General features: G+C 54.8%; 1 protein-coding gene across 1 annotated transcript in view; it reads left to right on the top strand.

Annotated features, from left to right (window-relative positions):
• Positions 1 to 1,370: 1,370 nt before the first annotated feature.
• LOC309572771 (uncharacterized protein) overlaps positions 1,371 to 16,444 on the top strand; it is a gene marked incomplete at its 5' end in the record, with an annotated part of 29,631 nt that continues 14,557 nt past the window's right edge. The window contains 39 exon segments of the mRNA XM_082281227.1: positions 1,371 to 1,571; positions 2,003 to 2,146; positions 2,563 to 2,719; positions 2,836 to 2,863; positions 3,093 to 3,210; positions 3,633 to 3,725; positions 3,850 to 3,913; positions 4,116 to 4,214; positions 4,303 to 4,406; positions 4,486 to 4,624; positions 4,709 to 4,827; positions 4,936 to 5,085; positions 5,256 to 5,426; positions 5,558 to 5,867; positions 5,951 to 6,018; positions 6,156 to 6,247; positions 6,249 to 6,351; positions 6,354 to 6,490; positions 6,578 to 6,701; positions 6,894 to 7,030; positions 7,113 to 7,239; positions 7,353 to 7,481; positions 7,552 to 7,794; positions 8,147 to 8,323; positions 8,435 to 8,580; positions 8,677 to 8,767; positions 9,413 to 9,802; positions 9,892 to 10,018; positions 10,121 to 10,239; positions 10,531 to 10,727; positions 10,935 to 11,118; positions 11,366 to 11,531; positions 11,612 to 11,736; positions 11,819 to 12,127; positions 12,262 to 12,465; positions 12,670 to 12,795; positions 12,899 to 13,174; positions 13,631 to 13,726; positions 14,114 to 14,248. Coding sequence (XP_082137353.1) covers positions 1,371 to 1,571; positions 2,003 to 2,146; positions 2,563 to 2,719; positions 2,836 to 2,863; positions 3,093 to 3,210; positions 3,633 to 3,725; positions 3,850 to 3,913; positions 4,116 to 4,214; positions 4,303 to 4,406; positions 4,486 to 4,624; positions 4,709 to 4,827; positions 4,936 to 5,085; positions 5,256 to 5,426; positions 5,558 to 5,867; positions 5,951 to 6,018; positions 6,156 to 6,247; positions 6,249 to 6,351; positions 6,354 to 6,490; positions 6,578 to 6,701; positions 6,894 to 7,030; positions 7,113 to 7,239; positions 7,353 to 7,481; positions 7,552 to 7,794; positions 8,147 to 8,323; positions 8,435 to 8,580; positions 8,677 to 8,767; positions 9,413 to 9,802; positions 9,892 to 10,018; positions 10,121 to 10,239; positions 10,531 to 10,727; positions 10,935 to 11,118; positions 11,366 to 11,531; positions 11,612 to 11,736; positions 11,819 to 12,127; positions 12,262 to 12,465; positions 12,670 to 12,795; positions 12,899 to 13,174; positions 13,631 to 13,726; positions 14,114 to 14,248 — 5,925 coding nt within the window.

Genomic DNA, 16,444 nt, shown 5'->3' on the forward strand with positions numbered 1-16,444 from the left:
GCAGCTGCAGGGGGGAGGGGGGGATATAAGGGGGGCCCCCAGCCAGTGCCTGCAGACCCAGGGGCAGGTGGGGCAGGGGGCACTTGGAGCACTGTGAGGGTCTGGGAGGGGGTTATGGGGGAACTGGGGGCAACTGAAAGGAACTGGGAAAGAACAGGGAGGAACTGGGAGGGAACTGGGAGGGTCTATGGGTGAACTGGGAGGGACTGGGAGGGTTTATAGGAGAACTGGGAGGGTCTATGGGGGAACTGGGAGGGACTGGGATTATACTGGGAGGGTCTATAGGGGAACTGGGAGGGACTGGGAGGATCTATGGAGGAACTGGGAGGGTCTTTGTGGGAGACTGGGATGATACTGGGAACATCTGTGGGGCAACAGGGTGGGACTGGGATGATGCTGGGAGGGTTTATGTGGTAACTGGGAGGAATTGGAATGATACTGGGGGAGGGGAAGGGTACTGGATAAATCCTAGGGGGATACTGGGATTTACTGAGCAGTACTCTGTGTGTGTGTGTCTGTGTGTGTGTATGTGTCTGTGTGGTGGTGTACTGGAGAAGTACTGGGGATGGGGATGGGCGGGGATGCTGGGATATAATTGGACATATTGGGGTATACTGGGACACACTGGGACATACTGGGACGTGCTGGGGGGGGTGTTGTGTCCCGGACCAGGACCAGAACCGCCCTGAGTCTGCACTGTCATCCTCTGACTCGGAGACCACAGAGAGAGGTGGGGCTGAGTAGTGTAAGGAACTGAGGGGTGTCTGGGGAGACTGGGGGGATTGGGAGGGTCTGGGATGATACTGAAAGGCTCTGTGGGAGAACTGGGAAGGACTGGGAGGGATGCAGGAGTACTGGGGCATATTGGGAGGTGGTAAGGTGGGGTAAAGGGCAGGCAGCGTGAGGCACTGCAAGGAACAGGGAGCACTGGGGAGGGCACTGGGTCTTCCAAGGAGGAACTTGGGATGGAGATGAGGACAACTGGCAGGAATTAGGAGCACTGGAAAGGAACTGGGAGCACTGAAGAAGAATGGGAGAAGATGAGATCGCCAAGGATGGACTTTGGATGGGGCTGACTGGGAGCACTGGAGAGGAACTGGGAGTACTGGGAGGGAACTCTAGATGATGGAACCAGTGAGGATGGACTTGGGATGGGCCAGCTGGGAGGAGTGGGAGCATTGGAGAGAAACTGGGAGCACTGGGGAGGAATGAAGGAGTTGGGTTGACCAGGAAGAAGTGGTAGCTGTGGAGAAGAACGGGGAATGATGGGTTCACCAAGGAAAGAGCTGCAATGGGGTCAAGTGAGAGGAACTGGCAGCACTTGGAGGGTCTGATCCCTCCTACCCCACCCAGCCCCGTCCAGCGCCACCATGCCTGATGTGGAGATGGCCGAATTTGGGGAGGCTGCCCCCTATCTCCGCAAGTCAGAGAAGGAACGGTTGGCTGCCCAAACCCGCCCTTTCGACCTGAAGAAGGACATCTTTGTTCCTGATGAGAAGGAGGAATTTGTCAAGGCCACCATTGTCAGCCGTGAGGGCTCCAAGATCACTGCTGAGACTGAACATGGCAAGGTGGGGGGACCCCAGCCACACCTGGAACACCAGAACCTCAAAATAGCAACTCCATTCCACATGGGACACAAAGAACCCAACCCACCTTCTCTAGAACCCAAGAAACATCTAGACTCCACCATGTCTTCTCCAGCACCCACTGGATGCTCAGAACCCATGATATCTTCTATAGAACCCAGGAAATATCTAGACCCTGATCCACCTTTCCCAGAACCCATTAGACAGCTAGACCCCATCCATCCTCCTCTATCACCCCAAAGAAGACACCCAGAGCCCAAAACATATTCTCTATCACTTGAGGGACACCTAGACCTCCTCTGGCTCTCAAGAGAGCACCCAGATGCCCAGCTTCCAGCCCTATGGAAGGCAACAACTGGGGCAACTCCTTGCCCTGTGTTCCTTCTCCATGGGGTCCTCCTTACCTTGAGCAGACGGTGACGGTCAAGGAGGACCAGATCATGCAGCAGAACCCCCCCAAGTTCGACAAGATTGAGGACATGGCCATGCTGACTTTCCTCCATGAGCCTGCCGTCCTCTACAACCTCAAGGACCGCTACGCCTCTTGGATGATCTATGTGAGTTGGGAGCCCATGAGGTTCCTCAGACCCCATCCAGAACTCGGATGCCCCTTCTGTAGACCCCTTGGGCCACATAGACCCAAGATGTCACTTCTCCAGATCTCATGGTCCACCCATAACAGGGATGATCCTTCTTCACACCTCTTGAGCCACCCAGATCTAAGATATCCCAGACCCCTTGGGCCACCTAAAACCAGGATGTCCCTTCTCCAGATCGCATGGGCCACCCAGAACTGGCATGTCCTCTCCCCAGACCTCTTTGGTCCCCACACCCAAGATGTCCCATCTCCAGACCACAGGGGTCACCTAAACCCAGTTTATCACCTAGACACAAGAGGTCACTTCTGCAGACCTCTTGGACCACCCAGTCAGGCGGCACCTCCTGAATCTGACCCACCTGCTCCTTTGTCCAGACCTACTCTGGGCTCTTCTGTGTGACTGTCAACCCTTACAAGTGGTTGCCCGTCTACAATGCCGAGGTGGTGGCTGCCTACCGGGGAAAGAAGCGGAGTGAAGCTCCACCCCACATCTTCTCCATCTCTGACAATGCCTACCAGAACATGCTGACAGGTAGGGACCTTCTGTAGGGACCCCATATCCCCTGATCCTTTTCTGGGGAGCAGGAGATGTGGCACAGAGCCAAGGTGGGCTTCAGAACCTCATGTTTCTTCTCCTCATCCCACCAGATCGGGAGAACCAATCCATCCTCATCACGTGAGTGACCTCATCTGTAAACATTGTCTTAGTCCCACTCACAGCGAAGATCCTCCCACCTGGCACATAGCCCCTCCCCTTCCCCCTTGAAGTCATGCCCACTGGCACGGCCAACCCTTTATCACCATCTGGACTTGTCTGTGGAGGTCCATGATCCATCCCTCCCCAGTGAGTCCCTACCCCCAGCACCATAGCACCAGTATCCAACCATTGCTCTTCTTGGCTTCAGCGGAGAATCCGGGGCGGGGAAGACCGTGAACACCAAGAGGGTCATCCAGTACTTTGCTGTCATCGCTGCCATTGGTGACCGTGGCAAGAAGGAGACGGGGGCTCCAGGCAAGGTAAGGGCACTGGATGGGGGATGATGCCCTGGGGTGTGGCCATCATTCTGCCACCTGTCTGTCCACCCAATAACACAATCAACCACCCAAACAATTACCCAACCAAACGCCCAATAATCCAACCAATAATCCAACCAACCAACCAACCAATCAACCGACCAACCAACCATCTATCCAACCTTCCATTCATCTGTCTTATCCCCATCTACCCAATTACCTATCCCTCCATCCACAGATGGCATCAACCCACATCCCTGTCCATCAAACCAACCACCCATGCAAACCTTCATGGACCTCTGTGTCCTCCTATTCATCCATCCATCCATCCATCCATCCATCCATCCATCCATCCATCCATCTCAACCTCACACCCTACATCTCCTGCCCCTTACTGTGAGAGCTCCCCTGATGCTATCCCCCTCCACCAGGGCACCCTGGAGGACCAGATCATCCAGGCCAACCCTGCCTTGGAAGCCTTTGGCAATGCCAAAACTGTCCGGAATGACAACTCATCCCGATTTGTGAGTGTTGGGGGTGGAGTCTGTGAGGAAGGGTCTATGGGGTGGAGTCCATGGGGAAGGGTCTCTGGGTTGGGATGTTCTGGGAGAAGGTGGCCACCTCCACCTCCTTCCACTACTCTTCCAGGGGAAGTTCATCCGGATCCATTTCGGGGCCACTGGGAAGTTGGCATCGGCTGACATTGAGACCTGTGAGTAGGTGGAGGGGTCCAAGAGAGGACATCTAGTTGTCCATCATCCCTCCCATCATCCATCTCTCCATCCACCTGCCCATCCTTCTCCTCATGCTACCAGCCATCTACCCTTCCACATCCTCAAGCCTCCCTCCATTCATCCATCTGACCCTCTATCTCATCCCAACCTCCACCCATCTTCTCTTCATCCCCACTCCAGACCTCCTGGAGAAGTCCCGTGTCATCTTCCAGCTGAAGGCTGAAAGAAACTACCATATCTACTACCAGATCCTCTCCAATAAGAAGCCAGAGCTACTGGGTGAGCCATGCTCCCAACCCACCTGCAAATACCTGACCCTGCACCCCTTTTTAGACCTGCCTGTCCCAACCCCTTTTTCTCTTTTCAGACATGATGCTGGTGACCAACAATCCCTATGACTATGCCTTCATCTCCCAAGGAGAGACCACAGTTCCATCCATTGATGATGGAGAGGAGCTCCTGGCCACAGATGTGAGATGGGAGGCCACCAGGCAGTGTGTATGTATCCCTGTGGGCTGGAGAAGATCTTGACCACATTTTGGCCCCACAGAGTGCTTTCGATGTCCTGGGCTTCACCCCAGAGGAGAAAAACTCCATCTATAAACTGACAGGTGCCATCATGCACTTCGGCAATATGAAGTTCAAGCAGAAACAACGGGAAGAGCAGGCAGAACCGGATGGCACAGAAGGTTGGGTCCAACCAAGGTTGAGGTGGAAACTGGGGTGAACCCCATGATCCTTCCAGGTTCATGTTTTCTCTTCTTCGTCCTCAGAGGCGGACAAGTCAGCTTACCTAATGGGGCTGAACTCGGCTGATCTTCTCAAGGGGTTGTGCCACCCTCGGGTCAAGGTGGGCAATGAGTATGTCACCAAGGGGCAGAATGTCCAGCAGGTGAGTAGGACGTCCCCAAAACCTCCTCCTTTTGGGGTGACATGGTGCAATCTCCAGCAATGAGGACACCAAGAGACCCCTCTCACTGTTGGGATGTCCCTCTTCCAGGTGATTTATGCCGTTGGAGCCTTGGCCAAGGCCGTGTATGAGAAGATGTTCAACTGGATGGTGACCAGGATCAACAACTCGCTGGAGACCAAGCAGCCAAGGCAGTACTTCATTGGTGTGCTGGACATTGCTGGCTTTGAGATCTTTGATGTAAGCCTTGGTTGACTGTGTCGTGTTGACCCCACTGGGTGTTAACGCTACTGGATGGTCAGATGACCTTGTTTTCATTTGTGTTGACCCAGTTAGGGCTCAGGTTGACCCCACTGAACATATTAGGTGTTCTGTTGACCCCATTGTCCATCTCCTCTCTCCTTCCCCAGTTCAACAGCTTCGAGCAGCTCTGCATCAACTTCACCAATGAGAAGCTGCAGCAGTTTTTCAACCACCACATGTTCGTGCTGGAGCAGGAGGAATACAAGAAGGAGGGGATCGAGTGGGAGTTCATTGACTTTGGCATGGACCTCCAAGCCTGCATCGACCTCATTGAGAAGGTACCACCTCCCCCAGGGCCTCATGAGGTTGGGGAAGGGCCCTTTCTGTTGGAGCTTTGCAGGAACCCCAAAGTTTGCCAGCTGGGTTGTACTTTGTGTTCACTGTAGCCAACAAGGTCTTTTCTTCCCAGCCCATGGGGATCATGTCCATCCTGGAGGAGGAGTGCATGTTTCCTAAGGCCACAGACATGACCTTCAAGGCCAAGCTCTTTGATAATCACCTGGGCAAGTCGGCCAACTTTGGGAAGCCACGAAACATCAAAGGGAAGCCAGAGGCCCACTTTGCCCTTATCCACTATGCTGGCACAGTGGACTACAACATCATCGGGTGGCTGCAGAAAAACAAGGACCCCCTCAATGAAACAGTGGTGGGGCTCTACCAGAAGTCAGCCCTGAAGCTCTTGGCCAACCTCTTTGCCAACTACGCTGGGGCTGATGCACGTAAGGGGTATCCTCTTCCTTAGCATCTGGGGTTCTCCCCACCCTGTCCCTGACCTATCTCATGCTTTCTTCTTCTCCAACAGCCGTGGAGAAGGGGAAAGGAGCTAAGAAGAAAGGTTCCTCCTTCCAGACTGTCTCTGCGCTGCATCGGGTGAGAGTCCAAGGGTTATTGGTGGACCCCAGGATGTGTGGGCATGGAAAACATGTCCTAGGGCAAGGGATGACCTTTGGTGGGACAGGCTGGAGGGTGTCTTCATTCCCTTCATCATCTCCTCCTCTATCTTTCAGGAGAATCTCAATAAATTGATGACCAACCTGCGGTCTACCCACCCTCATTTTGTCCGCTGCATCATCCCCAATGAGACCAAGTCTCCTGGTGAGCCAATCCCTGAGGGTTGATCCAGAGGACAGTGTTGGGCCCTTGCCAAAGGTGGTGGTGGGGAGCAGTGCTGTGGGGCAGTGCTGTGGGGCAGGCCTTGACTCACCAGTCTTGATGTCCCACCAGGTGTGATGAACAACCCCCTGGTAATGCACCAGCTCCGCTGCAATGGGGTGCTGGAGGGCATCCGCATCTGCCGCAAGGGCTTCCCCAACCGCATCCTCTATGGGGACTTCCGCCAGCGGTAGGCACAGAGGAGAAAATATGGGGAGGTGGTGGACAACCCCACTGGGGATGATTTCAGGGGTTTCCTGTCCTCTCTGGTCACCAGGTACCGCATCCTGAACCCTGCTGCCATCCCTGAGGGGCAGTTCATTGACAGTCGTAAGGGTGCCGAGAAGCTCCTGGGATCCCTTGATATTGACCACAACCAGTACAAGTTTGGACACACCAAGGTGAGGTCACTTGGTGTCTGTTCCTGTGGTCCCACTATCCACAAGGCTTTCATGGTGGGACGAGATGGACTCTTATGGTACACCCACATACTTGTCCACCTGCCCATCTGAGCTCCCTCCATACACGCTGCCACCCATCCCTCCACCACGCCTCCAAATCCCAGCAGCACTTATCTTCATCTTTCCTCAAAGGTCTTCTTCAAGGCTGGGCTGCTGGGGCTGCTGGAGGAGATGCGGGATGAGCGCCTGGCCCGGATCATGACTCGCTTGCAGGCCCAAGTCCGTGGTTTCCTCTCTCGTCAGGAGTTCAAGAAGATCCTAGAGCGCAGGTGGGTGGTGAGATGGAGATGGTGTTGTGTCCCTGTTGAGTGGAAGCCCCTGGTGACCCACATCTTGCTGTGCCTTCTCCAGGGACTCGCTGCTGGTGATCCAGTGGAACATCAGGGCCTTCATGGGGGTGAAGAACTGGCCTTGGATGAAGCTCTACTTCAAGATCAAGCCCTTGTTGAAGAGCGCCGAGACGGAGAAAGAGATGCAGGTAGGACAGGGCCATGGGAAGGGAAGGTGGGTGGAGGTGAAGATGGAGAGAGGAAGTGGTATGTAGGGACAAAAAGGAAGAAATGAGACATGGCACCTTTGTGCCTCCCACAGAACATGAAAGAAGAGTTTGGGCGGCTGAAGGAGGCCCTGGAGAAGTCAGAAGCTCGGCGGAAGGAGCTGGAGGAGAAGATGGTCTCCATGCTGCAGGAGAAGAATGACCTTCAGCTCCAAGTGCAGGCTGTAAGTGACCTAGATGCCCCGGCCCTGCACTCCTTTTTCATTCCCCTAAAACCAACTGTCCCCCTTCCAGGAGCAAGACAACCTGGCTGATGCTGAGGAACGCTGTGACCAGCTGATCAAGAACAAGATCCAGCTGGAGGCCAAGGTGAAGGAGATGACGGAGCGGATGGAGGAAGAGGAGGAGATGAATGCTGAGTTGACAGCAAAGAAGAGGAAGCTGGAGGATGAATGCTCAGAGCTGAAGAAAGACATTGATGACCTGGAGTTGTCATTGGCCAAGGTAGAGAAGGAGAAACACGCCACTGAGAACAAGGTGAGCAAGGGGAGAGTTCTTGACCTCAAATTGTGGGGAATTGAGCTGACTCAAGCCAAAGTGAATAGCTCTGGTGAAGACCCAAGGCTCATTGGATTGGCGTGCCAAGATTCATGGCTGTTTGGGCTGTAAAATTCAGAACTGGATGAGTTGAGTCATGAAGACCCAAAACTGCTTGGGTTGGGTTGTGATGATCCAAGGCTGGTTGGATTGCATGACCAAGACCCAAGGCTGGTTGTGTTTTCCTGCATCTCCTGACTTAGACTCAGCTTCACCAAGAGCAAGAACAACCTTCTGTCTCTTGTCCTACCTGTGGTACAAAGCTGGAGGCCTGATATTTCTCCTCCTGCAGGTCAAGAATCTCACAGAGGAGATGGCCGGGCTGGATGAGATCATTGTCAAGCTAACAAAGGAGAAGAAGGCCCTGCAAGAATCTCACCAGCAAGCGCTGGATGACCTGCAGGCAGAGGAAGACAAGGTCAACACCCTGACAAAGGCCAAAGTCAAGCTGGAACAGCAAGTGGATGATGTGAGTATAGGCCACTCCCACAGGCACATAGCTGGTCCCCTGGGGTGTGGAGGGCCTTCTGGGGTGTGTGTTTGTGGGGGGCTGATGGATGTGTCTCTTCCTCACTTGCAGCTGGAGAGTTCACTGGAGCAGGAGAAGAAGATCCGGATGGACCTGGAACGGGCCAAAAGGAAGCTAGAAGGTGATTTGAAGCTGGCTCAGGAGAGTATCATGGACCTGGAGAATGACAAGCAACAACTGGATGAAAGGCTGAAAAAGTAGGGGCCTGTGCACTTGCTTATCCTCTACCTGTAACACCTCTCTCCACTGAGCACTCAGAAGAATGAGTGCCTGGTGTTTCTCCCCACACCCAGGAAAGACTTTGAGCTCAATGCCCTCAACGCCAGAATAGAGGACGAGCAAGCAGTTGCAGCCCAGCTCCAGAAGAAGCTCAAAGAGCTTCAGGTGAGGTGGGCTTCAGCTTGGGGATCAGCCAGAAGGAGGAACTGGTCCTCCCCATTTTTATCTTCACATCTTTTTGAGAACGACCTAAACCGATGTGCCACTCACCTGAGATCAGAAGACCGTGGCATGTCACTTGTCCCAGAATCTATCATTTTTTGCCTTGAAATGACTCATGGGCTTCTTGGCAGGTTGGCTTTCGTGGGAGTTGACCCGAACCAAAGGGTCTGGAGGTAGGGGGAGCATCTTGGGTAGAATCATCTGAGCTGAGCAGACCATCTGGTTGGATCATGTTCATTCCAATGTCTTTAGAGAAGTTTGTGCTGAGCTGTCTGATCCAGTTAGCTCTAGGATTGGTTGAGTTGAATGTTCTCAAGACCAGGTGAGTTGAAGAATCTCAAGTTAATTTGAGAAGGTGGAGTGTATTCAAATAAGGCCAGGTTGATCTGGACATCTCAGATCTTGACTCGGTTGATGAGAACTGGATGGGATCAAGACTGGTTGAAGTGAAGGGTCTACAACTGTCTGGGTTGAGTTGAAGAGTCCGGTTGGGTTGAATTGACTTAGAGACTCTCCAGCTTGATTGGTTGAGTTGAGGAGCTGGGTGAAACCAAGTCTGCTGAAAACATGTTCATCTCTGGAGCACAGGCGCGGATTGAGGAGCTGGAGGAAGAGTTGGAAGCAGAGCGGACAGGCAGAGCCAAGGTGGAAAAGCTACGCTCAGACCTGTCGCGGGAGCTGGAGGAGATCAGCGAGCGGCTGGAGGAGGCGGGTGGGGCCACATCGGTGCAGATTGAGCTCAACAAGAAGCGGGAGGCAGAGTTCCAGAAGATGCGGCGGGATCTGGAGGAGGCCACACTGCAGCACGAGGCCACGGCTGCTGCGCTGCGCAAGAAGCATGCCGACAGTGTGGCTGAGCTCAGTGAGCAGATCGACAACTTACAGCGTGTCAAGCAGAAGCTGGAGAAGGAGAAGAGTGAGCTCAAGCTGGAGCTGGATGATGTTGGCTCCAACATGGAGCAATTGATAAAGGCCAAGGTAGGAAATAGGTCTCCAGCCATGAAGGGATAACACTTCCACTGTCCTCTCAAGGTTTCCTTTCATCTTCCTGCCCTTCCTGTTTGTAGGCCAACCTGGAGAAGATGTGCCGCACCATGGAAGATCAGATGAATGAGCACCGGACCAAGTCTGAAGAGGCTCAACGCATGGTCAATGACCTCACCACTCAACGAGCCAAGCTCCAGACAGAAAATGGTGAGGGGCTTGCTCTTTCCAAACCCAATTGCCTATGTCTTGCCCAGTGGGGTGGCTTTGGGGTGTGTCCAGCAAGTGATTATCCACCATTCCACCCAACAGGCGAGCTCTCCAGGCAGCTGGAGGAGAAAGAAGCCTTCATCAACCAGATGACGCGAGGGAAACTCACATACACACAACAGCTGGAGGACCTCAAGAGACAGCTAGAGGAAGAAGTCAAGGTAGGGCTTTGTTGGGGGGTCAGTGGGGCTGAAAGACACCTCCAGTGTTAAGGATGCAGTTGGTTTGGGACCAAAAGGTGCATCATGACTCCGCCCTCACAGTAGGAGAAAATGAATTGGGGGTCCTCAGAAATTCAGTAGGGTTGGTATGTTACAAGGAGGTTGAGCTCGGTTGAGTTGAGTTGGGTTGGGTTGGTTGGTAATGAGGTTGTTGGAATTGAAGAATGCCAAGATAGCTCAAGTTGATGTGGACCCAACTTCTCCTCACCTCATGTGGCTCTCCCCTCCCAGGCCAAGAATGCACTGGCCCATGCGCTTCAGTCGGCCCGGCATGACTGCGACCTTCTGAGGGAGCAATATGAGGAGGAGACAGAGGCCAAGGCTGAGCTCCAGCGCTCACTCTCCAAGGCCAACTCTGAGGTGGCACAGTGGAGGACCAAGTATGAGACAGATGCCATCCAGCGCACTGAGGAGCTGGAGGAGGCCAAGTGAGTCATCTCTCCATGGAGGGAGATTCTATGAGGCAGGGGAGAGTGGAGACTCTTCCACTGTATAAGGATCTGGAGAATGTATAGGAACCTGGAGATGGTAGAGGAGATCCAGAGCAGAGCCTCAGCCAGCCAGTGGGTGGAAGAAGGTTTGAGTTGATCCACTTGGTCCATGGGTCACCACAGCCAGGTTTTCTCCCACGGTAGGAAGAAACTGGCCCAGCGGCTGCAGGAGGCTGAGGAAGCAGTGGAGGCAGTCAATGCCAAATGTTCCTCCCTGGAGAAGACCAAGCACCGACTGCAGAATGAGATTGAAGATCTCATGGCAGACCTGGAGCGGTCAAATGCAGCAGCTGCTGCATTGGACAAGAAGCAGAGAAACTTTGACAAGGTGGGAGGACCAAGAAATGGTGGAAGGAGAAGGGTGGGAAGGGGGTAGAGAGATGTGGGTCCCATGAATCAAAGAAATCAAAGAAAGGCGGGAGAAGAAGTCCAGAAGAAAGGTGAACAACTTTCAAGGGCCAGATTTTAGCAGAGCTTCAAGTCCATACCAGGAGAATATTGGGGAAAGGAGGAGGAGGATGGAAAGAGGGTTCTTCATGGGCAAAGCAGCAGCTGAGCAGGTGATGTTCCCATAGATCTTGTCTGAGTGGAAGCAGAAGTTTGAAGAGTCACAGATGGAGCTGGAAGCATCACAGAAAGAGGCCAGGTCCCTCAGCACTGAGCTCTTCAAGCTGAAGAACGCCTATGAGGAGTCGCTTGATCACTTAGAGACCTTCAAAAGGGAGAACAAGAATCTCCAAGGTGAGACTGTGGTCCTTCCCTGCCCACCTTGTGGTTTTCCATCACCTTCAACATAATCTGATGGCTTTTCATCCGAGCAGAGGAGATCTCGGACCTGACGGAGCAGCTGGGTGGCAGTCACAAGACCATCCATGAACTGGAGAAGGTCAGGAAGCAGCTGGATGCTGAGAAACTGGAGCTCCAAGCTGCACTGGAGGAGGCTGAGGTGAGCCAAATCACAACCCCATGAGTCCCCAGGTCATCCTAGTCTTCTCTGTGGCCCTCTAATTTATCTCTGTCTTCACCAGGCCTCTCTGGAGCACGAGGAGGGAAAGATCCTGAGGGCTCAACTGGAGTTCAACCAGGTCAAGGCAGACTATGAGCGCAAGCTGGCTGAGAAGGATGAGGAGATGGAGCAGGCCAAGCGCAACCACCTGCGGGTGGTGGACTCGCTGCAGACCTCACTGGATGCTGAGACCCGGAGCCGCAACGAGGCCCTGAGGCTGAAGAAGAAGATGGAGGGTGACCTCAATGAGATGGAGATTCAGCTCAGTCATGCCAACCGTGTGGCTGCTGAGGCCCAGAAGCAAGTCAAAACATTGCAGGGCTACCTCAAGGTACCCATCAGACTTCTATCCCATTAGAATGTTGAGGTGCAGTAGGTCCCACCTCCCCACACAGGAAGAAAGATAGACCTTGATCTGCTTCCCTACCATCCCCATTCACGCTCTTCCCCCATGCTGCCTTGTAGGACACTCAGCTGCAGCTGGATGACATGGCACGGGTCAATGAGGACCTGAAGGAGAACATCGCCATTGTGGAGAGAAGAAACAACCTCCTCCAGTCAGAGCTGGAGGAGTTGCGGGCAGTGGTGGAACAGACTGAGAGGGCCCGCAAGTTGGCTGAGCAGGAGTTGATTGAGGCCAGTGAGAGGGTCCAGCTTCTCCATTCACAGGTGAGACATCACATGCCTTCAAGGAGAGACGTCACCTCCATCCATGGGTGTGGGCTTCTAATAGCTTGAGTTACCAACAGCTTCAGATCCTTTAAGCCTGCAGAGTTGGCAGGGAGTAGGGGGGCATTAAATACTGAGGGGGTTGAAGAAGGATTGGTCAGCACTTCAACAGACACCTCCTGAGATCCTCTCCTCTAACTCCAGAACACCAGCCTCATCAACCAGAAGAAGAAGATGGAGGCCGACATCTCCCAGCTACAGACAGAGGTGGAAGAGGCCATCCAGGAGTGCAGGAATGCAGAAGAGAAGGCCAAGAAAGCCATCACTGATGTGAGTGCCATGCTGGGAACCAACATCTAGGACACCTTCCACTGGAGGGTGATGGAGAGCACTTTTTGGTCCTCCTTCTCTGCTTGCTTCTCTCCTTGGGCAGGCGGCCATGATGGCAGAGGAGCTGAAGAAGGAGCAGGACACCAGCGCCCACCTGGAGCGAATGAAGAAGAACATGGAGCAGACCATCAAGGACCTGCAGATGAGGTTGGATGAGGCTGAGCAGCTGGCCCTCAAAGGGGGCAAGAAGCAGCTGCAGAAGCTGGAGGCTCGTGTGCGGGAGCTGGAGAATGAACTGGAGGCTGAGCAGAAGCGCCATGCTGAGAGCGTCAAGGGTCTCCGCAAGTCTGAGCGTCGTGTCAAGGAGCTCAGCTACCAGGTGGGTTGCCTGAGGTGGTGCTGGAGGTCAGCCACTCTCCCTGTGGCCACAGGGCCTCATATCTCATGCTGTACATGACTTAGAACATGGCTGACCTGCTGGACATATAGACATGGGTAAACTAGACCACCCACTGCCTCTATGTCTGATACTGTAGTGGGACCCAGAACATGGTTGGCCCAGTGGTCATGAGCCACCACGGCCACCTCTCAGTGTCCCAGCATCCATGTGATCTCTGCATGATCCAGAACCTCAGGTGGGACCTCATCAGGGGCAAGAAGATACCTTCAGACAGAGACAACCCACTTTCTGCCCCACAGTTGAGGCCACCCACAGATCTAGAGAGGCTCCAGTCCCCAAGAACATCATTAACTGTCTCCTGACCCTCACTGCTCTGGTGGTGACTCAAAGCACAGGTAGGGTGAGGTCCTGATCCACATGTGTCTCACCCTACAGACGGAGGAGGACCGTAAAAATATGGTCCGGCTCCAGGACCTCGTGGACAAGCTCCAGCTGAAGGTCAAAGCCTACAAGAGACAGGCAGAGGAGGCGGTGAGCACTGGAGGGACATCTGTGGGACCACCCCCCCAGGAGGAGACAGGGTGGGATTGGGGTGTGGCAGAGGATGTGGGGAGTAGCAGGGGACTTGGGGTGGTCAAGGGGTTTGGTGTCAGGGGGTGAGGAGAGTAGGTGAAGAGAAAGTTGGTAGGTGGTGGGATGGAGAGATGGTGGTGGGAGGGATGGATGGATGGAACACTAGATGGATGGTTAGTTGAGTAGATGGTTGGGTGGCTGGAATATGGGATGTCTGGAAGGACAGGTGGGTCTATTGTGGGCCAAATGGAGCAATAAGATAGTTGGATGGAGGGATAGCTGGCAGGGTGGCAGGAGGCCAGAGAGAGCTGTGTGGGAGCCTGACTGATGTCCCTGCCCCCTCAGGAGGAACAGGCCAACACCAACCTGGCCAAGTTCCGCAAGGTGCAGCACGAGCTGGACGAGGCAGAGGAGCGTGCTGACATCGCCGAGTCCCAGGTCAACAAGCTGCGGGCCAAGAGCCGCGACATTGGAGCCAAGGTGGGACTTTCCCCTCCCCACAGGTGCCTCATGGCTGCCCCACAACAGCCCCACGCTCACACTTCCTTTTTCTCCTTCTCCATCAGAAGGGACTCAACGAAGAGTGAAGCTCTGGATCCCCCAACAATATCCCCTGGACCTCCAAGCGGCCCACCCCCACTCCCAGCTCCCTAACCTTGGTCAGCCAATAAAAAGCATTGAGCAGCAGCAGTTTATGTGGGGCTGGGTTTGTGTGGGGAAGGTGGGGTTACCCCATGGCACAGCACCCACAAGATGTCTAGCCCACACAAGATCACCAACCAGTGTGCAACCCAGTGTACCCCACAGCATGATGCAATCAGATCCATAATGCAATGTGATGTGAACCATGGGTTGCACCTCAACCTTGAGCTGCCCCACAATGTATCTCTATCTGCCCCATGGTGTTCTGCAACCTCAACCTGCTCCACACCAACGTACATCCATGTGGGGGAGAGACAAATCTGGGGGCAGATGTGGGGGTGGGAAGGGAGGGACCCCAGGAGGTGGGGGACAGCATCTGGGACCCCCTCATACGAGGCAGAGCCTGAGTGGACTCCTCGGGCATGTCTTGGCTCCTGAGTTGCACCTTCTCCTGCTGCAGGGGCTGATGTCCCTCTATCTTGGCCTCAGTGTTCCCCTGGCAACTAGCTGCTCCGTGCCACTGCACAACTGCACACCATGTCCCATAACCCCCCATGTCCTACTGACACTCTGTCCCATGTCCCTCCATTGCTCTGAACTTTCCATCCATCACCCCACCACCTCTTGGCCCACCAGCCCAGTCTTCTTCATCTCTCATAGTTGTTCTACCTTCTCCATATACCCCCGGTCCCTCCATGTTCTCTATGTCCCACTGTCCCTCTGTCTCTGGCCTGTCCCTCCCCCTCCCAACTCCTCTGTCCCCCTCCCCTTCCCCCCTCACCCTCCCTTCCCCTGGCCATCTGTCGCCCCATCCCTCTCCGGTCCTGGCGGCGCCACATGATGGACCCCAGGGGACCCCGGCATCCGGGAGGCTCCCTCCCCCGCCAAACTCGGGCCGAGGAGGGGTGGGGTAGTGTCTCTATGGGGCTCTATGTGGAGTCTATGGGGCGCTAAAAAGACTCTATGGGGATCTGTGGAGACTCTCTGCGGCTCTATGGAGCAGTTATGGGGCTCTATAAGGGCTCTGTGTGGCAGAGAGTGTCTGTGGGGCAGGGGAGGGGGATCTGTGGGGCACAATGGGGAGGTGGGGACCTCCCCGCCCACGGGAATGTGTCACCTCGCGGGAACACTTGTCACCTCCTTGATGACAAAGTGGACACGCTGTTCGGGGACTGCTGCCAGACCCCCCTGTCCCTCAGACCCCTACCGGCCCCATGGCGCCTCACTGGGGGGACGAGATAACAATCTCCCCCTCACCCTCCCCCCCGCTGTGTCCCAATATAGACCTGGCAGGGTTGAGCTGTCACCACCCCATGGGTGACAGGACATTGGCCAGGGACCCAGGCATCCAGGCCCCATAGGCACCCCCTTCACAAGGGTCCCAGTAGTCCTAGCGCCATAGATCCCCTCCACGCACAAGGAACCCAGGCATCTGAGCCCCATAGAATCATCACAAACCCCACCGAAGCACCCTGGTCCCCATAGATCACCCACACATGGGACCCTGGTGCCTGGGCTCCCTAGTTTCCCCCCACACACAAGGGATCCAGGTGTCTGGGCTCCATTGACACCTCCTAAACAAGAGACCTAGGCACGCAGGCCCCCTGGACCACCCCACATCCAACCCCTACAAGGGGTCTGGACAGCCCTTGCTCCAGGGCTCTGGATAGCTCTGCCCCATAGATCATCCTGTGGGGTGAATATGCAGGTCCTGGATGCCTGGGTCACTGGAAAGATGCCATCTTGTGGCTGGGGAAGCGGGGGAGCTGCCCCCCTCCTTCTCCCTTATCAGCCACCCCCTCCCCAGGAATGCTCCTCCCCTCCCCATCCCAGGATGGTCTATAAAGGCCGTGGGGCTGCGGGGCTGGCACAGGTGTCGGCGTGGGGCAGAGAGAGACAGGGTGGGAATGTGGGATGTGGATATGAAGAGCTGAGGGAGTATATGGGGGGTTTTGGGGTGCACAGGAGGGTTATGGGGCACATGGGGATCTATGGTGCAGAGGAATGTGTGGGGGATATGGGGCACAGGGGGGC

The sequence above is a fragment of the Coloeus monedula genome, assembly GCF_965178545.1.
Source record: "Coloeus monedula genome assembly, chromosome: 1".
Taxonomy (NCBI): Eukaryota; Metazoa; Chordata; class Aves; order Passeriformes; family Corvidae; genus Coloeus; species Coloeus monedula.